This window comes from Coccinella septempunctata, chromosome 1, assembly GCF_907165205.1.
Source record: "Coccinella septempunctata chromosome 1, icCocSept1.1, whole genome shotgun sequence".
Classification (NCBI taxonomy): Eukaryota; Metazoa; Arthropoda; class Insecta; order Coleoptera; family Coccinellidae; genus Coccinella; species Coccinella septempunctata.
The window spans coordinates 50,506,701-50,532,213 of NC_058189.1; the positions used below are offsets into that span (position 1 = coordinate 50,506,701).

The following is a 25,513-nucleotide window of genomic DNA, read 5'->3' on the forward strand; positions in this document are numbered from 1 at the left end:
GACCTTTCGTAGAACAAGGATAGAACGAAGCAAATGACACGGTGGCGCCGCCACGAAATTGATCCCATATCCCCGATTTTCTGAAATGTTAATGCTTGCAAAAAGTGACAAGTGCACACACCAGTGTTTTAGACATCTTAATCGTGACAACGGCGTTATGACATTAACGACATTTCATGAGTGCCAACCTTACTCCGTTCTAGTTACAAAAACTTGAGAAAATTATTTCATGGCCAACCGACTGCTAAAATGTGAATTGAGTATACGTTACTTGTCTTATTAACGTTTATTCGAATTACGCTATAAGTATCCCAAATTCTGATTGTAGAAAAATTCTTTTCCACCCACAATATGTCATCAATATTGACAGACTTTAACAATCACTACTCGTTAAATTGCATATCACAAACCTATCACTTTGTATTTGCCTTCACGTGAGGATTGTACTGAAAGAAATAATCACACTAAAATTACTTCCTGTATATATAGATACAGATGCATTGGTATGCGAGAAACGAAGTCCGTAATGTAATTTTCAAGCCATTCATTTCTGATTCTACCTCCCAAAAGAAACAAAACGATGTCAAATAGTTCCCGAACTATCTTCAACTCGTTCGTCGTTGCGGACCAAATATTCGATTCAGAGCACGTCGTTTCTCATCTGAGAGTCTGAGGTTGACATCCAACCCTCGTTTGTTCTCATTATTTGATTTAGCACCGCTTAAATTTTCTCAGCCGGTTTGAAACTTGAAAGGCCAAATGAAGAACATCCAACAACATAAATATGGGCTGTGAATAAGTCCGATAGAACTTTGTGTAGGAGTATATTCGAAATTAGTTTGCTATATTTACTTTGTGAAAAAATAAATGGGGTAGGATTTCGTTGCGGAGGGGCTGAGCTAGAGAATTAACAATAATAATTTATTGATAGGAAAGATCAGAATGAATGAATGAGAAATTGGAAGAATGAAATGAACGTGGCCAAAAATATAACGATAAAATATGGGAATTGAAAATTGTAAAATTTTAGTCAGCAGTTATAACTTTAACATTAGTTTGGTATTTTCATCCCGAGAATCAAGCAATTTCGTTTTGCTGTACAGGGTGTGAACGGGAGGAATTTTTAATACAGGGCCTCACAGCGTTTTTTTCATTCAGGGAGTTTACTCAATTATTTCATCACCTCGTTTCCTCGTTATGACCTGGACATTTTCCGCATATAAAAAGCATTGCTATGGAAATATCGCCATTTTATGAAATCACTCAGAAACAGTAAAGGCCTCACAAAGTTCTTCTTCATATTGGTTGGATTGTTAGGTCATTATCTCAAGAAGTTTTCATCATTTTTCTGGATACAAATTCAGCTTAGCTCATAAAATTCGTGTCCTTTCAGAAAACAATAGCGGAGATTAAATATAAACTGTATCAAGTTTTCTTGAACTATACAGAGTGCCCCACTAGTGCCGCTGAGGACGATATAAGCGTAACCGTCAAAGTTAAGCAAAATTTTTTTATGCAAACTTGAATTTCTCCAAGAATAGCATAACCTAAAAATATTTTCACAAATAGCGGGTGTGCCACAAAATAGGAATGGAGGTTGACTTCAATTTTTCCAATGGGACACACTATATTCAGTAGTGTTTTTCAATTCTCTGGAACTTCCTACATGCTTTTGTATACATTTCACATATTTTTCTTCAATAGTTTTCGAAATATTTGTCATTATGCCAAAAAAATTATACCCGTAGAGGCTGTTATTTAATTATAATTCGATTTATCTTTATTTTTTCAAATAAAATGCATTTGATTTTTTTTATCATTAAAATAACTATTCATTTTACTTCAAGAATGGGTAATTACTTCTGGTTTCTGTTTGTGCTAGGATGTTGATAAAAACAAACATTATACAGACTTCTTGGATATCAATACTATCTCTGATTTTTCTCAGGAGGTTTCCTCGCTGAGCTGTAATCTGTCTTGTCTTTTCTTAAGAAAACAATAGTTCAAAATAACTAGGCTAGAATCACCATCAAACCCTGTACAACAATAAGAGCCTTACAAAAAAATATCCTGCCACAGTTATGTGAAGATTAAGAATGGTGCTTATACTACTGGAGAAAAATCCAACATAGGCGAAGAAATATTAGTTATTGTTTGAACTTTTGGAAAAAATATCGATTTCATGAAACGACCATAAAATTTCATATTCGTTAAATTAAGCAACCGATTAATTTCAGAAGGTCAATTGATTTCTTATGTATTATAAGATTAGTTTCAACTACGTAGAAATGAAAGCTCATTTATATATAGTGTTATATGATTTATAAATAGAACCGAACCGAAAAATCCGGGCTTCTCAAAACATATCTACATACGAGCTAATCAACTAATGATTTTTCGAAATATAATGTTTACACATCCAATAAAAAAAACGCATTTTTTAAGGAATTTTGGCTGAATCTTTTTACTCCCCCTGTATCCTAGAAATGAATATGCGACGTGCTCAAAATCAAAAAATTTGCATATCGGATCAAGAGGTTAACACAAGGGTTAACATCACCCTATTTTCGAACCACTCTCTATAAAAAGTTATATCATTTAATTTCGATAAAGATTGGGAAAGTTCAACAAGGCCAAATTGAATCCTCAATTCACATCAGAGTTGACTCACACTGATTGTGAGTTAAAACAGATATTTTCAAATGGTGTGGGGTCCTTTCAGAATTCTATATTGTCTAGAAGACACAAATCTACTAATGCGCGGATTATTATGCTGATTGTCGTGAAAATAATATTGAGCAAGCTTCAAAAGTTTCATTCTATAATGCATCCAACAATTTGTCCCGTCGTTTATACTTTCAAATATGTAATTCGAATCCATTTCTCAACGTAGAATCGGAAACTGCCACCCTATATCCAAATCCTTTTTTGTCAGTCAGTGTTCAACTTTTCACCACAAAGTATCCGGGGCTGATCCAACTCTTTATTCGCCTACTAAGGCTTTTCCAGGAAAAACTCCCAAACTTTGACTTTGTAATGGTGTGGAAACTATTTTCAATTTCCATCGGGTCCATTCCTCAAGTTGAGGAATGTGAGCGACATATCCCATTATTTATTTCTATCTGGTTTTATGTCGAGAAAAAAATTATCGCGGACCTGTTCGTTTCTGATTTCTTGTTGAATTTCGTACAGGGATGCTTTTTTTCTTAATATTTTCACCATTTTTACTATCTTGTGTTCGAAAAAGATTAATCGAATAAACGAGAGAATATATTCCGAAATTCATTTTCATTCGATGACACTGTTTATGAGATAGATTTAAAAATGATTTTTTTTATGGTTTTCCAACAGCCGGTATCATTCAAACCGAGTCGATGAAAAAGGGTGTTTCTTGTGAACTAAAGAATCTACTGTTATATTATTTTTACGAGTCACAGAGGCACCCTGTATACAAAGTGGGCAATTGGAAACGAAACAGCGGCTCTGTAGGTCGGCCAAACCTAATTATACGGGGTGTTTCCAAATCAGACATGTACCTTGTAGGAGGTGTTAATATCACTCATTTGCTGTTGTCTGAGCCATATTTATTGATAACCAAAAATAAACAGTTTCCAAGCTATTTGAGTTCTTGCGTATCTCAAAAATTTCTCACCTTACTTCTTTTTTCGTCAATTTTTTCTACGTTGACTAAGTTTGATTATAATTTCGGATTATTTTCATCAGAAAAAGATATGATACGTTTGAAAAAACAAAAACTATCCTGTATTAGATGTTGAAAAAGAATTAGTGGGAAATAAAATATTTAATTCTTGCTCGTTCAATTCATTGGTATTTGAAATATTCAGAGTTGAATTTTGAGTAGAATTGGTAACTTCAATAAATATATTGTGTAAATCAATTAGATTTCTACTAATTCATTTCATGGTTTCGACGATAATCTTTAGCTGTCATCATCGGCATACATCAAAATAATATTGTGTTTCCTCTAAACAATTACGGTAAAAATTTTGGGTAAGCCTTCAAGCTGCATTTTCCATGTTTTGATTACATGTGTTAATTTTGTAAATTAATTGTAGCTCCCTGAGGAAAGCTATAAGATAACCGGAAGCTAGGGGAAATGAAATAAAGAGTTTTTCCGGGATCTTTGATTTTTTACCAGAAACAGACTTTGTAGTAAGGTGAAAATAGTTTATTCATTGGTAAAACGAATTGAAATGATTTGTATACTTATTTTCCAAAAACAACCAGTGCAGGAACCGTAGAGCAGATTCATCGTCGTAATTGGGTATTCGAATGTAGATCGCAGCGACATGGTGATAACAGTTCGAACTAAAAAGTTGATGCAGTCATTGTCATTTTTGAAGGGGATTTTGAGATTTTCGTCAAATAAATCTTTTTTTTTTCAGTTTATAGTTCTTTTTTCTCACTTTTGAAGATTGGTTGTTGAAACTGTTTTCAAGTGTGTTAATTATTATCAATGTTAGGTCAATAAATGTTATGAAGTATTAGTATTTATGTAAAAAATTCCGACTATGTTCTGAATCAGCTGATAAAAGAGAGCAATTTTTTGAATAAGAACTTCTGGGCTCTTTACACGATCATGATAGAAGGAAATTGATTATATGGAGAGCCACAACTATGATATCTTGCCTTCTCCATTATATACAATGGCTAAAATTGCAACATTGATGCTGAGAAAACTTGTCTAAGTTGAACTTGAAATCTGAAATGATTTTCTAAATGAATTTTGTCTGAATGTTATCGAAATTCATATGTTTTTCAACCTACTGGGTGGAAAAGGTCCTCTCTGGGGGCAACAGATTTCTTTTTTGTGTGAATCCTCTCATTTTGAGGTTAGGTTAGGTTAGGTTAGGTTAGGTTGAAACTGTTTTCAAGTGTGTTAATTATTATCAATGTTAGGTCAATAAATGTTATGAAGTATTAGTATTTATGTAAAAAATTCCGACTATGTTCTGAATCAGCTGATAAAAGAGAGCAATTTTTTGAATAAGAACTTCTGGGCTCTTTACACGATCATGATAGAAGGAAATTGATTATATGGAGAGCCACAACTATGATATTTTGCCTTCTCCATTATATACAATGGCTAAAATTGCAACATTGATGCTGAGAAAACTTGTCTAAGTTGAACTTGAAATCTGAAATGATTTTCTAAATGAATTTTGTCTGAATGTTATCGAAATTCATATGTTTTTCAACCTACTGGGTGGAAAAGGTCCTCTCTGGGGGCAACAGATTTCTTTTTTGTGTGAATCCTCTCATTTTGAGGTTATATATCCAGGTTAGTTAATTCACCTTCTATTCTCCGTAACTAATTTGAAATGTATTGGGTGGGCAAAATTGGTGATACCTGAACTACAACTTTCTAACCCAACCAGATAGAGGAAAATTAATATACCATTAATGTCATCTTTTTTCGAGAAACTTATAATGCCATCAATTGCATTCCTCTATTTTCTTTTGTTTTCGAGTTATAGGTCAAAATTACAATTTCAACTCATTATCTCCGTTTCTGTTTGTGCTAGGATGTTGAAATGAAGAATTATACGGACACTTTTTGGATAGCAATCCAGTCGCGTACTATGATTTTTTCCTACATGTTTATTCGCTGATCTATAACATAAAGTTGTGTTTTTCTTATGAAAACAGTAGTTTAAAATTACTTAGAAAGAATCTCCATTTTTTACCGTTTCAAGAAATATATCATACATCGCCTTCAGTCTTTCTAAGTCATTTCAAACTACTGTTTCAATAAATAAAATATATCTTCATGTTATAGCTCAGCAAATAGACCTGTTGGAAAAAATCATAGTACGCCACTGGATTGCTATCAAAAAAGTGTCTATATAATGTTTTCATTTCAACATCCTAGCTTAAACAGAAACGGAGATAATGACCAAAGTTGAAATTTAAATTTTGACCTATAACTTGAAAACAAAAGAAGATAGAATAATGCAGTTGATGGCATTATTAGTTTCTCGATAAAAGACGACCGTAATGTGCCATTCATCTTCCTCTATCTTGTTGGGTTGAAAAAGTTGTAATTCAGGTATCACCAATTTTGCCCACCCTGTACAAAAATTTCACCATACAATAAGGACCAGATACATATATCCTTAAACAGTGACTGAACGTTCATTTCATCGTAGAAAAAAGTAAAAACTGACATCTTCACTAGAAAGTCGTAATCGAAGATTTGCTCAAAGGATGCAAATTATGAAAATTTCACTGAGCTTTCCCCATTGTCACGAGAAAGATAAAGATATATTTTTTATGAAAACAATGTGAACAAACAAAAGTGTATTAACTTTTTATTTACCAAAATTGACACCAGAGAACCTATCGCTCGTTTGGAATTCCCAACTGCAGAATGAATGAGTAAAAATTCAATTTATTGACACAGCATGAGAAAAAGGAAAACCAACGTTGTTTATAATTTGAATGTGAATATTTCGAAAACGCATGGATTGAATGGAAAGAAATTAAATGTACTCAGAATAAAAAAGCCTTTCAAATGAGGTAACACTTACCCTATCTTTGCTATTCGAAATAAAGGTCTTGAGATTTTAACACTAAAGGTTGAATGGATACTGTTTTGAATTTGTTTTTATATTCCAGTCACCCTGGAATCATAAATCGACATGTCCGAGCGTTTTTTCATTATCAGTAACTGCTGAGCTACAACGCCTCTTTCCGCACATTTATTACACACATTTATTACTTCTTCAATCAGATAAACGTTAACCCTTACAATTTATTCAAAATTTTATAGTTCTCTTTTGGATATATGTTTAAAACCCATAAAACGTTTACCAAATTGAAATTTCCACATTTTCAATTTTTCATCACATTTTCCACGTTCTCATATTTGTTTTCAATTTCATCCTTTACCACAAATTATCAAGATCTCACAAGGTTATATGCCTAATTTCTCGGACAAATATCCCAAAAATGGTCGAAAGTTATCCGAGTTATCCCATCGATAAAATGAGGAATTTCAACTCTAGATAAACAGTAAGAATTTCAAGAAAGTATTCCCTCTATTCTAGTTTTGTGCTGGAAAATCCTACTTTCATTCTGATAGAGTTATCCGAAAAGACTGAAAACCGCACTCTTGTTTTACGCTTTCTTTGTTTTTCCAAGGAATCCAGGAGGATTTCCAGCAGACTTTTCTCATTCATGAATCCTCTCGCCTTTGAAATATGGCTGTATATGGGATGTGCATATTGCATCGTTTCAATAACACTCTGGATAGTTGCGAGGTTTTGTCCCAAAGAGTGGCATGAAATCGAACTTTGTGACGACTGTCGGCTGGAAAGATATGATATAGTGTCTGACGAAGTCAATACATGCAGGTCTGGATCATCTGGAATTGGAAGCGATGAGGAGTACAGCCCCTCGGTAAATGTACCACTTATTGTTTGATTGACTTACATAAAATAGTTTCGGTAAACTAAAAAGTGAGAAATTTTGGTATTTTAATTAAATTAAATATCCAATCAATCTTTCTCGTGAAAAATCAGGATTTCTTTCCAGTTGAAGGATGTGGCAAAAATAAATCACATCACTAATATTATTTTGGTCTGACTCAAATGAATTTTTTCCAATAATTTCATTTGAATTATTGTCCATACATTCAAATCAATTCTGAAATCAAATGATGTGGGCAAATATTTAAAAGTCGTTTCTTGTTTTCCATTATTTTTTATTTTTGAGGAAATCAACGATAATCATTAAAACAGACTGAGAATATCATAGCATAAAAATTGGGTATATCTATTTCATGCAACAGAAGTGTCACCACGATAAACAGCATTGTGCAAATGATGGTTTCCTCGATGAAGAAACAGAAATTATCAACGACGCTTGCTTAGATCCGAAAAATTGTGGACAATTTCAAATTCTCGAAGTACTAGAGAACGATTTCACCCTAGCGAACAGTTTCTGGTTTGCCATTGGTACTCTCATGCAACAAGGCTCGGATCTTAATCCTAAGGTATTTAGATAAGTAGTGCTAGAGGATACTTCAAAAAGCATACCCACTGTTGATGACATATATTGCGGAGATTAATGCCTTTGAAGTGGTAGATATTGCACGTATTGTTGTAATTGTGTTCATTTTAATACTCGTTTTAATATTCCATAGTCTTGAAAAAGTAGATGGAATTGACATTCTACATGCTGTCCTGAAATTAGGTTAAAAATTTCAATGCTATTTTCTAAGTAGGCGCAGGCAAAATTTCCTATTTTCGCCATTTTGAATTTGAAATCTTGTAGAAGGTATTTTTCTACATGAGAAAGTATATCTCTCTTAAATCTATTCTGAGAATCTACTTTATTTTTGAAAGTATAGTATAAAAACGATCTGTGATGTGAAAGATCAATTTTGAAATAAAATTAAAACAAATTATAACCAGCTCAGGAAAATTAATGAAAAACACCACCTTCAGATATGAATTTCGCATTAATAAAGTACAGGATGTTCCAAATTTGATGCATCTTGAGGACGATAAGACTTATAAAAATAACCTTCAAAGGTCTAGGTTCGTTCTCTAATAACACAGCTACACACTCTATATTTTTGACCGCAGATTTGTCAAAAATCATCCCTTACGAGTGTTTGAAAAATGTCATCTGTTTTGACTTTATTCTTAACAAGGGACACACCTAGAGAACGAATCTATGATCTGCTGGATGATCAAAGTTCCCGAGCTGCTCTCGGTGAGCATCAAATTTGAGACACCCTATTAGTATGGATTTTTCTCGAAAACGGTGCATCCTACAGATATAAACCTCAATTTTAGAAATATACCTCCTACAAAATTAACCTTCGAAATGCCGAAAAATTTCCAAGAAAAAAATATGGGTCATTTTGCCTACTCCTTGAAATCAACTCAGTTTCCAGAGACCACTAGTGAAGTCCTTCAAATTATATGGAGTGATGTAGTTGAACTCAAATAAGCTTCATCAATAAAATGAATGGATTTAGAAAAATCGGCCGACAGAAAAGTTCCTGTCGAAAAATCGTATCATTCATTGAAGTAGGGTTACATATACAGGGTGTTTCTTGAGTCGTTGGCCATAGCCTAATGGTGAATGCAGGTCATCCAGGCCTTTCAGAAAACTTGTTTGTTTTGTATCCTAAGGCTATTAGTTTCGGAGATTCATGAATATTGGCCTAAATTTGCGATAGCCATAACTCTGGAATGCAAGGTTCAATTTCGATAAAACTTTATGGGTTTGTTCATTTCAGAAAGCTCTTCCGAACGTTTTATGAAATATCAATATTTTCAGGGCTGTACTGAGAATATCATGATTTTTCATTCAAGCCCCAAAATCTATAGTTTTCACATCCCTGACAGAAATTTCGTTATTGCCATGAAAAACTTCATAATTTATTCTAAGATATTCAAGTTTTACTTTGCATGTCACACAGGAACCGAACTAGTTCATATTTTATGTCATTTTTTCGAGATGCGGTCCTGTTTTTATTCCTTCGGTGATAATATTTATTGTCCCTTGACGAGATTCTGAATTATTTTAAATTCTGTTCATTTCTTCTTCATTTTAAAACCTCAGCATGCACTGAGTGTCCGAAAAAAAAGTGTTTTGAAGTATGCAAAGTTGAGCTGTGAATTCTTTTGAAGTTACATATTGAATTTAAATACAAATGATGTAAACCCTCTTGAAAAATGTAATCCGTAAGTATACTTGCTTCATTACACACATAACTATTAAAATTTTTTTTTTCCGAAAAACCTTAATCTTTTTATTTCTTTTTATGAAACAACAATGAACGAACCGGACGAATTAATGTTTTATGTCATTTATTCGAAATGCGGTCCTGTTTTTATTCCTTTGTTGATATTATTCATTGTCTTCGGTCGAGATTTTCATTTTTTTAAAATTCTGTTCATCTATTTTTCATTTCAAACCTTATAAGTTCTCACAGAGTGTGCGTGAAAAAGTGACAGACACTTCTGACTTCACGGGAGCATTTGCGGCAGAGAGGATAGAAGAAGCTTGTGCAGAAGTTAAACAAAATCCCGAAATGATCACAAGGACAATATAATTCGATTTTAAGCGCTAGAAAATGCGTCGAGATGGAAGAAATGCATTTCGAACATCTTTCATGATAGACGATAGTACATTTTCATTGTTGAAGAATAAATTTCAATACTTATGTGTGTTATGAAGCAAATACACTTACGGATTACATTTTCCAAGATGGTTTTCATCATTTGTATCTAAATTCAATATGTTATTTCAAAAGTATTCACAGCTCGACTTTGCATACTTTTAAACACTTTTTTATAAACACTCAGTATGAGCTGAGGGTTTGAAATGAAGAAGAATTTAATGGAATTTAAAATATTTCAGAATCTCGGCGAAGGACAATAAATATAATCACCGAAGGAATAAAAACAGGACCGCATTCAGAGAAAATGACATTAAATATGAATTCGTCCACTTCCTATTCCCTTGTGACAAGTGTGCCATGTGAAGTGAAAATTGAATTCCTTAGAATAAATTATGTAGTTTTTCATGGCAATAACGAAATTTCTGTAAGGGATGTAAAAAATATAGATCTGGGGGCTTGAATGAAAAATCATGATATTCTGAGTACTGCCCTGAAAATATTGATATTTCATGAGCCGTTTGAAAGAACATTCTGGAGTGAACAAACCTATAAAATTTGATGAGAATCGGACCTTGCAGTCCAGAGTTATGGCTATCGCAAATTTCGGCCAATATTCATTAATCACCCTTGTATCTCCGAAACTAATAGCCTTAGGATACGAAACAAGCAGGTTTTTTGAAAGGCCTGGATGACCTGCATTCGCCATTAGGCTATGGACAACGACTCATGAAACACCCTGTATATGTTACGGCTAAAGATAGGTTTGAGCATAAACACAAGATTAGCCGGCTAAACTTAGGTTCATATTCAATGACTGGCAAGTTCGATAAAGTATTCATCTGCGTCAGGGAATTTCATCTTTAGTCGGCTAATGTGCAGATTACCAAAAACGAAACGGCTTAAAAGGTATTCGATGGACGCGTGGAGGGGTGATGTCTTTTTGTTTCAATTTTCAGAAATGAAATATGCAAAACAGCATCGAATGCTACTTATGTTTCTGAATTAATAACTTTGATTTTTAAAAAGCTTTATTGACTATTGTTGAAGTGGACAATGTTAAAGTCTCGACATTCAATACAATAATGCCTTAACTATCGTAATTAATATTACATGTAACCTACTATTCCCCTACTCATAGGATAATTCCTGGTATCAGTGTAATATGATATCCCAAGATGAACCATGGGTCTTTTATATGAAGATAGGAGGATTCTAATATGTAACTCCTCCGCGCTTAAGTGAGAAAATTGGGGATTTTGAAAATTCTAATTTTTGAGCTCAATATCCTCCAATGGATTATTTTTATTTTTCCTAGTGTAAGGGGTTTCCTCTTTTCTTATATTAAACTTACTAACTATAGACCATAAAATTATGAAAACTATGATTACATATATTATCAATGTGTAAAGACTCAAATTATCATAGTGGATGATTGGACTTTTCATTGAAAGAATTTGTTTCTTTGAATGTTCTATTTGTAGTCCAATGTTTCTTATGTTATCAAGTTCGATATCGTCTAATTCTAAAGGAACTTGATCAATTCTTTCAAGAGTCTTTGATTCAAATATTTCTTGAATTTTTATGTTCGGTAAGTGGACAATGTTCATTCTAGAGGGGCTATGCTTCCAGTTTTTTAGAATTTCTTTGTCCACATTCACTTCACAGCCGTGAGGAACGAAAATAATGTATGTTCCGCACAACACTATTTTTTCGGCACTGTCTGCGCACTTCACTCTGGCAATCATCTCCTCAGTTGTGATGACCATCCAATAATCAACGGCTAGTTGATGGACATTTGATCCCCTTAGATTGGTAACTTTTGGGCTGCAGCTCGTGTAGTTTTTGGTGACACTCAGTAGTTCGACTTCACAGGGGTTGCTTGATGATATGGGTTTTGTATTTTCCTCGCATAGGAAATTGGCGGGAAAAACTTCTTTGCATGGTCGGTTGAATAAAGCGTATTTTGTTTCACATAAGGAAAGGAATTTTGTGTGGGGGATGATAATTTGATAAGAATTATTTTTCAGAATTGGCAATGGAAATAGCTCAAAATAATTGTAATTATTAATTTCCGTAAGAGGAATTTCAAGAATGAATCTTACTTGATTTTTACTTATGAATCCTTTGACTTTAATACAAACATAATACTGAATGATGTTTTCATCTTCAATGGCGAAGGGTAATTGATTATTTTGAATTTTTGTTTGAATATTGAATAGTTCTTTTTTCAATTCTTCATGTGAGATTATAGATGAATGAAGAGTTCCTGTTTGGGCAAAAGAAATAGCTATTTCTATATCGCTCAATATTTGGTTTATGATGTCTATTGCTAGAGTAATGTGTGTGAAAACTGAGTTTAGAACTATAAAATTGAAATCATCCCATGAATCCATGGCTGATGAGTTCATCCAGAAATTTATTTGGCTGATTTTATTCTCCAAGAGTGCTTGATTATGTTGCAACTTGCTCATAGAATTATTGAAGATATTTATTGAATTTTCTGTTAAACTGATTTGAGAATTTGCCACTTCAATCAAGTTCTGCTGTGAGTCTTTCAAATTTTGAATTGCTTTATCATATTTGTCAGCGTCACTTTGATCTAGATTTCCTGTTATTGATTTCCATACGGAACCTAATCCATTTATCAAACCTCTCCTTCCTCTAATTTTCGGGATTGTTATTAATTGCCTGAGTTTCTTACGAGTTTCACTGATTTTATAATCCAAGATATATTTGTGATTAGAGATTTCATGTAAATAGCTTTTGCCGTGTGTTGAACTGTGAAATGATGTGTTCATATTTTGATAGCTAGATATTAATTTATTGAATTCCACCGTAATGTTGGATAAATCGAAGATTTGAATAAGTGTCCAATAGTTTACAATATTTTGAGATGATCCCTTTTTCAGGGGTAACATGCCGGGATTATCTGTTATTTGGGTTATTTTTACTTCCGTACATTCTACGATGATGGACCCGCAGATTGTTGCGAGGGTGATGAGCCTGTAACAATAGGTTGTCTTAGATTTTTCAAATGAACTGTCCGACCAATGTTTTGTTTCGATTTGTTACCTTCAATTTTTTGAATAAGCGCTTTATTACCTGGTAATATTTTTGTAATGGTAAATGGTCCGCTGAATTTAGGTCCGCTTTTGTTTCGTGCATATTTATAGCTTTTTTCGTAGACTGTTTGACCAACTTTGAAAGGGTTTTTTGTATTTTCGTTAATTTTTTTGACAATCCTATTTTTATGAGTAATTATATTTTCGTTGATTTTATCATAAACTAAAGCTAGTTTTTCCTTATGTTTTTGTAAATAGTCACTATACATTTGTTTATCATACAAGATATCTAGGGGGTCTTTCAGTTTTGTATGGCCGAATGTGAGTTCGATTGGGGTTAGTTTGGTTGTGGAATGAATCGAGTTGTTATAACCTATTATAGCATATTTCATAATGATTCCTATGGCGTCTTTGGATTGTGACCTTAGAATTTGCAGTGTTCTGCTATTGTTGAATGAAATCTCTCAATTATTCCGTCAGAATCTGGATGATGTGCTGTTGTGAAATGAGTGTTTATTTTATGTGTTTCTAGAAGTTCTTTTATAATATGTCCGAAAAATTCCATTCCTTGATCTGAGCTTATAAGTTGCGGTGTTCCGTAAAAAGAAAAGTAATTTAATAGGGCATGAAATATATCTACAGCATTTTTGGATTTCAGTTCTATAGCTTGACCTAATTTCGTGAATGCGTCAACAATAGTTAGAAATTTCGTACCTTCCAAGGTATAAATATCTAGATGTATTTTTTCAAAAGGCCTGAATGGGGTATCTGTTAACATCATATCGATTTTTGGAGGGTTTCTCTCATATTTATTTTTTTTGCAAATTTCGCAGTTCGCTATATAGTTCGAAACGTATTCTTTCATGGATGGAAAATAATATTTTCGCTGAAGTTGTCTCAGGGTCTCGTTTACACCTCTATGATTTGTTTTTCCCTCGTGTTGGAATTTAATCGCTTGGTTGATAAGTTCGTCATCTTGGATTACTTCTCTCCTTTCAGTGCAGTATATTATCTCTGGTCCGTTTCTGTTGAATAGCTTGTTTACAACGTTGCTGAATGTTTCAAACATGTTCTCGGATTCGAAGTGGAAATAATATCTCTTCTTATCTGCAGTATATTCTTTTAAGAATTTAATGATCTCGTCTTCGTTGTTCGAAGTGCTGATTTGCACGTAAAATTTTTTTATGTTTCCCATGGATTCTTTTCTCACGGCTTTCGGGTTATTATACACTTCCTGAATAAAATATTGATTTGGTTTCGAGTCAATGATGTCGTTTGATATTTTTATCGGTGATGAGTTTTCCGTGTCCGTATTTGTAGAGTGCATTGTGTCTTCATTACTTTCTGAATTTTCTTCATGTCCCTCTTCCACCGTATCTAGGTTTTTCAGGATTTCATCTAATTCTGATTCTGACATCTCGACTGATGAAGCGTCTTCCAATAGCCTTTCGATTTCGTCTTCGTCTACGTTATTTATTAGAGATTCAGTGTCTGTAGTATTCAATTGTATTCTTGATAATGCGTCAGCATTCTTGTTTATAGATCCTTTTTTGTATGCAAGTTGGTAGTCATACTCTTCTAGTCGAATTTTCCATCTTTGTAATTTTGAATTTGGTTCCTTGAGTTTGTCTAACCAAATTAGAGGTCGATGATCAGTACAAATTGTAAACTTCCTTCCATATAGGTATGGTCTAAAGTACTTCACTGCCCAGACTACTGCTAAAAGTTCTTTTTCGATGGTGCTGTAGCGTTCTTCAGATTGATTAAGAGTTCTCGATGCGTAGCATATTGGTCTATCAGAACCAATGGGTCCTTGCGATAAAATAGCTCCAATGGCGACGTTTGATGCATCTGTAGTGACTATGAAATTTTTACTGAAATCAGGATATTGCAAAACGGGGGGATTAGTTAATATTTCTTTACATTTGTTGAATGATTGTATGAAATCTTCCGAGTGAGTGATTTTTTTTCCCTTTTTTAGACAAACAGTCATCGGTTTTGTTATCTTTGCGTAGTCTTTTATGAACTTACGGTAATATCCTGTGAGTCCGAGAAATCCTTTTAGTTCTGTTGGTGTTTTGGGAATTGGGTATCGTAAGATTGAATCAATTTTAAGTGAGTTTGGTTTAAGACCTTCTGATGTTATAATGTGTCCCAAGAATTGAACCTCTTTTTTTAAAAACTCGGATTTGTCCATTTGGATTTTTAAGTTTGCTGCTCTAAGGCGATCGAAAACCTTACGCAGTTTTTCTAGATGTTCTTGAAGTGATGTTGAAAATATAACTATATCATCCAAATAAACTACACACGCTTCATTCATAATGCCTCGTAAAATGTTGTCCATTATTCTTTCAAATGTTCTCGGTGCGTTTTTCAGTCCAAAAGGCAGTCTTTTATATTCATAATGTCCTCTTTCTGTGGAAAATGCTGTCTTAGGTATATCTCTAGGATGCATTTCTATTTGATGGTAACCTGATGCTAGATCGAGTGTGGAAAAATATTTGCAATTTCCTAGCTTGTCCAATACTTCCGTGATATTTGGGAGTGGATATTGATCGTCAATGCTCTTTTTATTAAGTAATCTATAGTCTACACATAACCGATATTTCTGTTCTCCAGATGCGTCAATTTTTTTTGGAACTACGATGACTGGGCTGCTCCATGGACTACTGGACGGTTGAATAATGTCGTTTTTCAAAAGTTCTTGCACTTGTCTTTCAACTTCTCTCTTTTGTGTTTCTGGCATTCTATATGCTTTTTGGAAAATTGGTGTTTCGTCCGAAGTTCTTATTTCATGTTTGACTACATTCGTGAAACTTAAGGGTAACTTTTTGCAGTGAAAAACGTCCCTATATTCAAAGCATAATTTTCGAATGGCTTCTTTTTCTTCTTTATTCAGGTGTTCTAAGCGAAGATTTTTCATGTTTTCTTTCAAGAGATTATCAGTTTTTGCGTCATTTTGGGTTGTTGTGATCGGTGTAATATCGGATTCATTAATTTCGATGATTTCGAGTGGATTTATCGTAATTTGTTCTTCCGTCTCATTACTATTCGTTATTGTCAGGTAAGCTTCGTTATTTTCTATTTTAATTAAACATTGTGGAATTTCGATACCTTCCTTCAATTTCACATACTCTACAATACCTTGATTGACTTCGATTGAATTTATGGGTACTTTTATAACTTTTTGAGATCTAGGTGGTAGGGCGTATGAGTAAGAGTTATTTTTGAAATATAAAGGAATAGGTCCATTTTTTGTGTAAAGTACATTTTTTTTTAGATCGATATTAGCACCTAAATGGGTCAGTAAATCCATTCCAATCAATCCGTCATACTCTTCATTAAACTCAAAAATGTGGAAATCGAAGTATTCTTTAGTTTTGAAAATTTTTGGGAGTGGTATATGCGCAATGTATTCATGATATGTAATTTTGTGGGCTGTTTTTATTTTGAAGGGAGAATATCTGATGAATTTTTGATAGAATTTTTCAACAGTTCGGGGGCTGATTAGGGTTTTTGAACTTCCAGTATCAATCATAAATTTCAAACCGACTTTTGGGATTTTTATGAAGGGTAGAGCAGAATTATTAATATTTGTAATGTTGATTAAGTTTGATCCTGGTGGGTTGATAGAGACTGAAAATTTTCATCAGGTAAATCAGAGTATTGATTATCGTTACAGAACTGCGGCGTAACTTCATACTGATCGCTTGAACCGTAATTGGACATGTTAGAATAATCATCGTAGTATGAATCGTTTGCATCATAGTGATTAATGCTTTCATCGATATCATGCTGAAAGAGTTCTTCAGAAATGAAATTTCTTTGATTTATCCGATTGGGTTGAATTCGACTTTGCGGTCTTTCCGTGCGTCTTGTATTTGCTGACGATGTGTCCATAGGGACCGGTTGTGAACGGTTTGGTGTCACATTTCTAAACTGAATGCTCCTTGGATTATTTTGGCTTGAATTAATTAAATTTTGGCGAACTTGTGGTAATGGTGTTTGATGAATAGGACTTAAATTCTGATACAGGGGGCGTGCAATATTTTGTTTAATCGGAAAAGAAGGTTTTAATTGAGGACTTGGAGAATAAGTGTTTGTTAAATTCCGCCTAGCATACGCAAAATTCTGTTCTTCAATTGTAAATGAAATAGCCTGTTCTAATGTTTGTGGATTTCTCAATCTTATAGGCAAATTAGAATGAAGACCCCTAAGAAAAGCATTAAGTGCCTGATTTTCAAACAAAGTTTTCTTCAATTCGATAATATGCGGATCTACTTCCGTTAACTGAATTTTGTTGAGAAGTAAACTTAAAAGATCTTGACATCTATGACCAAAGTTGACCGGATTTTCGAATTTTCCCTGTCTTAAATGCATCAAATCTCCAACTAAACAATTTTCATCTCGCTGATCTGAGAAAAATTGCAACAGTAAGTTCTTAATTGATAGCCAGTTTCTCAGATTTCCTCTACTACCTACTAAATTAAGTGCTCTTCCGGTTAACTTGCCAATGATGGCTCGAAGCAGAAATTCATTTTGTGGGTTTGCAATGTTATTTTGATCGGAAAAATTATTAATCAAATACTCGCTGGATTGAATAAAAATAGCCAAAGTTGCTGGATTTCCGTCATATTCTGGGATGCAATCAATGTGATGTTTTTGAATTTGAGGAACTGCCATTATTTGTTCTCTGTTTTCTCTTCTTAAAGGACTACGATCCCTAATATTGTTCATATGAATATCAACTTGTATATCACAATAGAATCACGAGAAAAAATCAAGTATTCAAATGATTAGAAAAAAAATTAAAATGAGCATAAAACTATAAAGTGATTGGATTGTGGAAAAAGGATGTGAAACTTACGCTATTGGCTTCATAAAGATTTCTTCTTTCTTCTTTTTCTTCTGCTTCAGGGGATACAGCGATTATAGCAGGCAGTTTCGTTCTAGAAACTCCGTACCTAACTATAATTTCTCCTCCTGAATGCTGATGATTGGTTGTCCTAACTATGAGCTTCCGCGATGTTGACTTCTGCTCGCTGGTGTTGTACCACTGGGTTGAACTTGGTCGATTTTGGGGCCAAGGTTCGATGAAAATTTCAGAATACCCAACTAATCGTTGAAACGAACACAATTTTCTTTGCGATGTTTGTCAAAAAAAATGTTTTGGGTATCCTACCGACTGCGCCACTTATGTTTCTGAATTAATAACTTTGATTTTTAAAAAGCTTTATTGACTATTGTTGAAGTGGGCAATGTTAAAGTCTCGACATTCAATACAATAATGCCTTAACTATCGTAATTAATATTACATGTAACCTACTATTCCCCTACTCATAGGATAATTCCTGGTATCAGTGTAATATGATATCCCAAGATGAACCATGGGTCTTTTATATGAAGATAGGAGGATTCTAATATGTAACTTGCTATTGTATTGAAGTTTTTTCACATAACGCCTATTGGTTTTCAATTTAACATTTAGTGAGTTATTTCCACCTGTTTGGGATATTAATGCTCTTCAAATCGAGCCTAAGTTTTTTAAAATCAATTCACATATAGAAGTTAGATACCTATACAGATTTCCACAGGACAATAGGAACGTGAATAGTCAATTGTCTTGTCAAAAACCAGATTATGACCTCACAAGGAAATGAAATATTGGAAATTAGATATAGAGTATTTTTTCTGTGAACAAAAGTATATTTTCCGTAACATACAACAATTGGGTTCATGGAAAAATTTTCTACGAAAAAAAATAATGATATATATTTATAGTTACACTATAGAGTTACAATTTCTTTCCAACCTTAATCCTTTCGCAAAAAAGAAGAAATAAATACTCACTAAGCATACGGATTCCAAAATACGGCCTGTCGCCACCCTTGATGAATAATCCTGGAGGATTCAAGTGCAGTCATCGTAAAACTTATCAGCCAAATGGTCCGGTTAGCTACAAACAAGATTGGGTATTGCTACTTATATTTCTCCAGAATTTGACCTTTGGTATTTTGATGAAGAAGTTGGCGACATCATTCTTGTCGTCATTCTCTCCTTTTGCTCATTCAATTCCCTTGCAAATTATGAATAACTACAAGATGAAAGATAACCATTAACTCAACAGTTTCCCCTCACACTCAAAATAGGATGTCCGGCTAGAATTTTGTCATCACGCGTTTAGATTTTTATATTCGCTAAGAAGAATGCGTTGAGACACAGTAAAAACATATATGTTCATTCTCAATTTCTCAACGGCTTAACAGATTGCTATTTTGCTATTAAAAATATGTGAAATTCACACAGAAAATGCATTGCATGAATAGTTTGATTATAATACTATTTCTTTACATTTTTTTGAATGCCGAAAATTTGCACCCCTCAAGCCTTGCCAATACTTTTCTTATTTTCTACCAGCTTCTACATTTTTAGCCGATTGTATGCGGTTGAACTTAAGTTTAGCCTGCTAAAGATAGAAGAAACTAACATTAGCAAATACCCGAAGCTAAACCTAAGTTTAGCCGGCTAATCTCAAGGTTATGTTCGTTCACGCCTATCTTCAGCCGTAACATATATAAATTAATGGTGATAGATATAGATCTGCAAAACTTTCAAGCCCAATCCATCATTCAATAAACTCCATTCTCCAGGTGTCTAGGACACCAGAATGATACTAATGATACCTTCCTCGTTCATTCAACCGTAACAGTTGGAATTTATATAAAAACCAGATATTTTTCAAGCCTAGATTATAGCATAAAATCGAATTCACTTGAACGATCGAATTTCTGGAACCGACTGTCTGTCCAGATTTTTCGGACGTTGAATTACCGCTTTTATGGCCTGATTTGGTGTGTGTGCTGAAAATTTTTATGTTTCCTCTAACGTCCGTCCATTTTTCAAGGCCACTTCAACACGCATCGTTGGCGGCATCTGGTGGTTCTTCACCCTCATCATAATCTCGTCCTACACCGCCAACTTGGCCGCCTTCCTAACAGTGGAGAGAATGATAACGCCGATAGAAAGTGCACAGGATCTGGCGGAGCAGGCCGAGATCGCTTATGGTACGCTGGAGGGCGGTAGCACGATGACTTTTTTCAGGGTAAGTGCCGTTTTATTTACACTTCATTTCCGTCCACAGTTTCGGATGGCGAAAAATTTATAGGTCTTTCAGCTACGAGATCTCATCCTTGCGCTAATTCGATATAGGGAGCCGACGACGCTGACCTAGAAAATATTGAAAAGAGACACCCACAATTGTAGTGGTTGAAAGGCCGAAAACTCAGGGTTTATCAGATTGTGGTTCGCCTACAGCAATTATTGCAGATAGTGGTCCGGAGCATGTTTTAAAGACAGCTTTTCAGAGTGAACTCAAAAGTGAAAGATGGAAAAATAAAAATTTCGTTTTTCTCGAAATCAGCGTCGAAGATCCATAATTTTGGTATGAAAATATAGGTTTCTGAACACGTAGAACCGATTGAAAATAAAATCGTAAGCCTATATCTCTTCTTTAAAATTTCCATCTTCGAAATGGCATTTTTCAAAAATTGCAAATTTCGATCTGCGATATCTATTATTATACTTGTCCGATCTAATTGAGATTTCCGGTTTCGTGATAAGCACTACTCAGGCTTCAATAATAAATAAAAAACTGGATTTCTAAAATCCCAAATTTTTGGGTCAAAAATGAGCTTAGACCCTCCTAAAATCACATATTTGCTCCTCTCTCTGAGAAGTACGGGTTTTTATCATTCCTCCAGAGAAAGAAATTCATACAAGTCATTTCGAAGATTCTAAAAAACCAATGAGTTGACAAGTCAATGGAAAATTAGACTGTAGACAGCCTTTCAAAGTGAACTCAAAAGTGAAAGATGGAAAAATAAAAATTTCGTTTTTCTCGAAATCGGCGTCGGAGATCCATAAATTTGGTATGGACATATAGGTTTTCGAACACGCAGAAAGGATTAAGAATAAATTCGTAAGCCTAGCTCCCTTATTCTAGATTTTCATCTTCGAAATGGCATTTTTCAAAAATTGCAAATTTCAATCTGCGATATCTCCTATTATACTTGTCCGATCCCATTGAGATTTCCGGTTTCGTGATGAGGACTACTCAGGCTCCAATAATAAATAAAAAACTGTATTTCTAAAATCCCAAATTTTTGGGTCAAAAATGAGCAAGGGGTTAGACCCCCCTAAAATCAAATATTTGCTCCTCTCTCTGAAAAGTACGGGTTTTTTTCATTCCTCCAGTGAAAGAAATTCATACAAGTCATTTCGAAGATTCTAAAAAACCAATGAGTTGACAAGTCAATGGAAAATTAGACTGTAGACAGCCTTTCAAAGTGAACTCAAAAGTGAAAGATGGAAAAATAAAAATTTCGTTTTTCTCGAAATCAGCGTCGGAGATCCATAAATTTGGTATGGATATATAGGTTTTCGAACCCGCAAAAACGATTGAGAATAAAATCATAAGATTAGCTCTCTTATTCTAGATTTTCATCTTCGAAATGGCATTTTTCAAAAATTGCAAATTTCAATCGGCGATATCTCCTATTATACTGGTCCGATCCAATTGAGATTACCGGTTTCGTAATCAGCACTACTCAGGCTTCAATAATAAATAAAAAAATTGAATTTCTGAAATCCCGAATTTTTGGATAAAAATGAGCAAGGGGTTAGACCCCCCTAAAATCACATATTTGCTCCTCTCTCTGAGAATTACGGGTTTTTATCATTCCTCCAGAAAATGAAATTCATACAAGTCATTTCGAAGATTCTAAAAAACCAATGAGTTGACAAGTCAATAGAAAATTAGACTGTAGACAGCCTTTCAAAGTGAACTCAAAAGTGAAAGATGGAAAAATAAAAAATTCGTTTTTCTCGAAATCAGCTTCGAAGATCCATGAATTTGTTATGGAAATATAGGTTTCCGAACACGCAGAAACGATTGAGAAAAAATTCATAAGTCTAGCTCCCTTATTCTAGATATTCATCTTCGAAATGGCATTTTTCAAAAATTGCAAATTTCAATCTGCGATATCTCCTAATATACTTGTCCGATCCAATTGAGATTTCCGGTTTCGTAATCAGCACTACTCAGGCTTCAATAATAGCTCAAAAATAGCTCAAAAACTCGATTTCTAAAATCACAAATTTTTGGGTCAAAAATGAGCAAGGGTTTAGACCCCCCAAAATTCCATATTTGCTCCTCTCTCTGAGGAGTACGGGTTTTTATCATTCCTCCAGAGAAAGAAATTCATACAAGTCATTTCAAAGATGCGAAAAAACCAATGAGTTGACAAGTCAATGGAAAATTAGACTGTAGACAGCCTTTCAAAGTGAACTCAAAAGTGAAAGATGGAAAAATAAAAAATTCGTTTTTCTCGAAATCAGCGTCGGAGATCCATGAATTTGGTATGGAAATATAGGTTTTCGAACACGCAGAAACGATTGAGAATGAATTCGTAAGCCTATCTCTCATATTCTGGATTTTCATCTTCGAAATGGCATTTTTCAAAAATTGCAAATTTCAATCTGCGATATCTCCTATTATACTGGTCCGATCCAATTGAGATTACCGGTTTCGTGATCAGCACTACTCAGGCTTCAATAATAGATCAAAAACTGGATTCCGAAAATCACAAGTTTTTGGGTCAAAAATGAGCAAGGGGTTACACCCCCCTAAAATCACATATTTGCTCCTCTCTCTGATAAGTACGGGTTTTTATCATTCTTCCAGAGAAGGAAATTCATTCAAAGCATTTCGAAGATTCAAAAAAACCAATGAGTTGACAAGTCAATGGAAAATTAGACTGTAGACAGCCTTTCAAAGTGAATCAAAAAGTGAAAGATGGAAAAATAAAAATTTTGTTTTTCTCGAAATCAGCGTCGGAGATTCATAAATTTGGTATGGAAATATACGTTTTCGAACATGCAGAATCGATTGAAAATAAAATCGTAAGCCTATCTTTTTTGTCTAAATTTTCATTTTCGAAATCGCATTTTTCGAAAATTGCAAATTTCAGTTTGAAGCTCCTGAAGATCGAACGGATGCTTCAAGATCGCTGTAATTCTGAAATTTATTACTAGAAGAGTTGCTTTTTCGGAATGTGTACCTTTTTCCGATCTGTGACGATTTTTCTGGAAGATAATCGACTCGAAATGTGACCTTGGAAAAATTCCTGAAAAGATGGTGTCACCTAAAAAGTTGTCAACACCGAACGATTGCTTCGAGGTTTCCGAACACGAAGAATGGATTGAAAATAAAATCGTATGCCTATTCCTCTTCGTTTTGATTTTCATCTTCGAAATGGCATTTTTCAAAAATTGCAAATTTCAATCTGCGATATCTCCTGTTATACTTGTCCGATCCAATTGAGATTTCCGGTTTCGTAATCAGCACTAGTCTGGCTTCAACACTGGATACTAAACTCAAATTCGAAAATCCCAAATTTTTGGGTCAAAAATGAGCAAAATCACGTATTTCCTCCTCTCCGTGAAAAGTACAGTGTTTTATCATTCCTCGAGAACATTTAAATTCAGTGTAGAACTGATCTGTAATAAAAGTATGTCCTTGTATCATTTTAATCTTTATTCTCACCGAGTCATCCGGTTGTTTCTATAAATTTGATAATCCTTCTATCACTAGTAAAAGTTCCAAATCCTGCGTTTCGATCCGAGGCAAAGGAAAAGATGGAAATCCTCGTTGAAAACATATCCGCACCAGAATGTGGAATACTATTATATTGAGTCAGCAGACTTTCGAAATAAATTCAACGACCCCGCTGTTAAATCCGCGAAACAGTGGATTGAAGAAGTTCAAGCAAGCCCATAAATCCCTATGTTACGATCAAGTTAGTACGGTTCGATTTTTGATGCTGGAAATGTCGAGAGTAAATAGATTGTGGTATTTCGAACGTCTTTTTTCCTATTGGAGACGAAATTTCGGTTAAGTCTCGCAACGGCTCTGAAATGGCTAAGTTACTGCCTATCGTTATTTTCACCCTCGGATATTCCCAAAAATTCGTTGGCAATTTTACATACTTTCTTCCGAAAATCACTTTAGTTTGAATCCTCTATTCACATATGTGAAATATAAAAGAATCATCTAAATACAACATGAGAACCTTTTCATTTGAAAAAGATTCATTCAACCATCATCATTGCTGTATCCCGTTACCGGGAATAAATCTACAAAAAGAAGAAAAGAAAAAAAATAATTAAAATTGCGAACAGACTTGTAATTTCTTAGGGCTAGTTGCGACTGTGTGCTCTCCTGTGACTAAAGAGACCCAACTGTGACCTCCAGATCCTTCCACTCTCAGGGCATGGATAGTCACCAACCAGATCTGGCCGCCGCTGTATCCTTCTCGATTCTCCATTATAACTGTGTACCAAAGACCTCCACTGTGACCTTTCTAACGCTTGTTGTTCCCAGTTATGATTGGCATTAACTTATTTTAGGGATTGATGTAGTGTATCCTTAAACCGCTTATACTGGCCTCCTGGTTTCCGGGCACCCTCAGTGAATTCGCCATATAGAGCTATTTTGGGGAGCCTTGTGTCTTGCATCCTCAGAATGTGGCCGCTCCATCTGAGTCGGGCCCTCGTTACTTGAGTCTCAATTGTTGTACAACTCGCGCGTTGCAAGACTTCTGCATTCGAAACTTTGTGGAACCATCTGATGTGCATTATCTGTCTTAGATGACGTTTTTGCGTTTGTTCAAGCTGTTCAATATGTCGCCTGTAGGGCGTCCAGCTTTCGCTTCCGTAAAGAAGCGTTGGGAGGACCACTGCCTTGTAAACAGCTGTCTTGGTCTTCAGATTGAGGTCGTGATTTTGAAACACTCTGTCCTTCAGATTCCAGAATGCCCGTGATGCCGAATTGATACGGTTTTGTATTTCCGTGCCCTACTATTTATGAAGCTTCCCAAGTATTTGAACTGCTCGACTTGTTCTAGAGTTTTATTCTCCAGGCTTATATCTGTTTGAAGCCTTTCTGGCGGACTTACCAGGATTTTGGTCTTGTCGATATTGAGTCTAAGGCCTGAAGCTTCGTATAAATGTTTATAGGTGTCCATCATTATCTGTAGATCCTCTGAGCTGCTAGCGATGAGTGAACAGTCGTCTGCACATTGAGGTTCCGTGATAAACTTGGTACGGGTTTTTGATCTGAGACGCTTCAGGTTAAACAAGCCTCCATCAAAACATTAATCCATAAAATACATACAAATGCGCATATAAATATCAATAAATATTCATATGTTTTTCCGCGTCTTTTCTCAAT

At 34.5% G+C, this 25,513-nt stretch overlaps 1 protein-coding gene across 1 annotated transcript in view; it reads left to right on the forward strand.

Moving 5' to 3' along the window:
- The window catches only part of LOC123323010 (glutamate receptor ionotropic, kainate 2), a 540,373-nt gene that overhangs the window by 474,690 nt on the left and 40,170 nt on the right, over nucleotides 1-25,513 (forward strand). Inside the window, exon 13 of the mRNA XM_044911184.1 lies at nucleotides 20,129-20,326. Coding sequence (XP_044767119.1) covers nucleotides 20,129-20,326 — 198 coding nt within the window. The remainder of the gene's footprint in view (nucleotides 1-20,128; nucleotides 20,327-25,513) is intronic.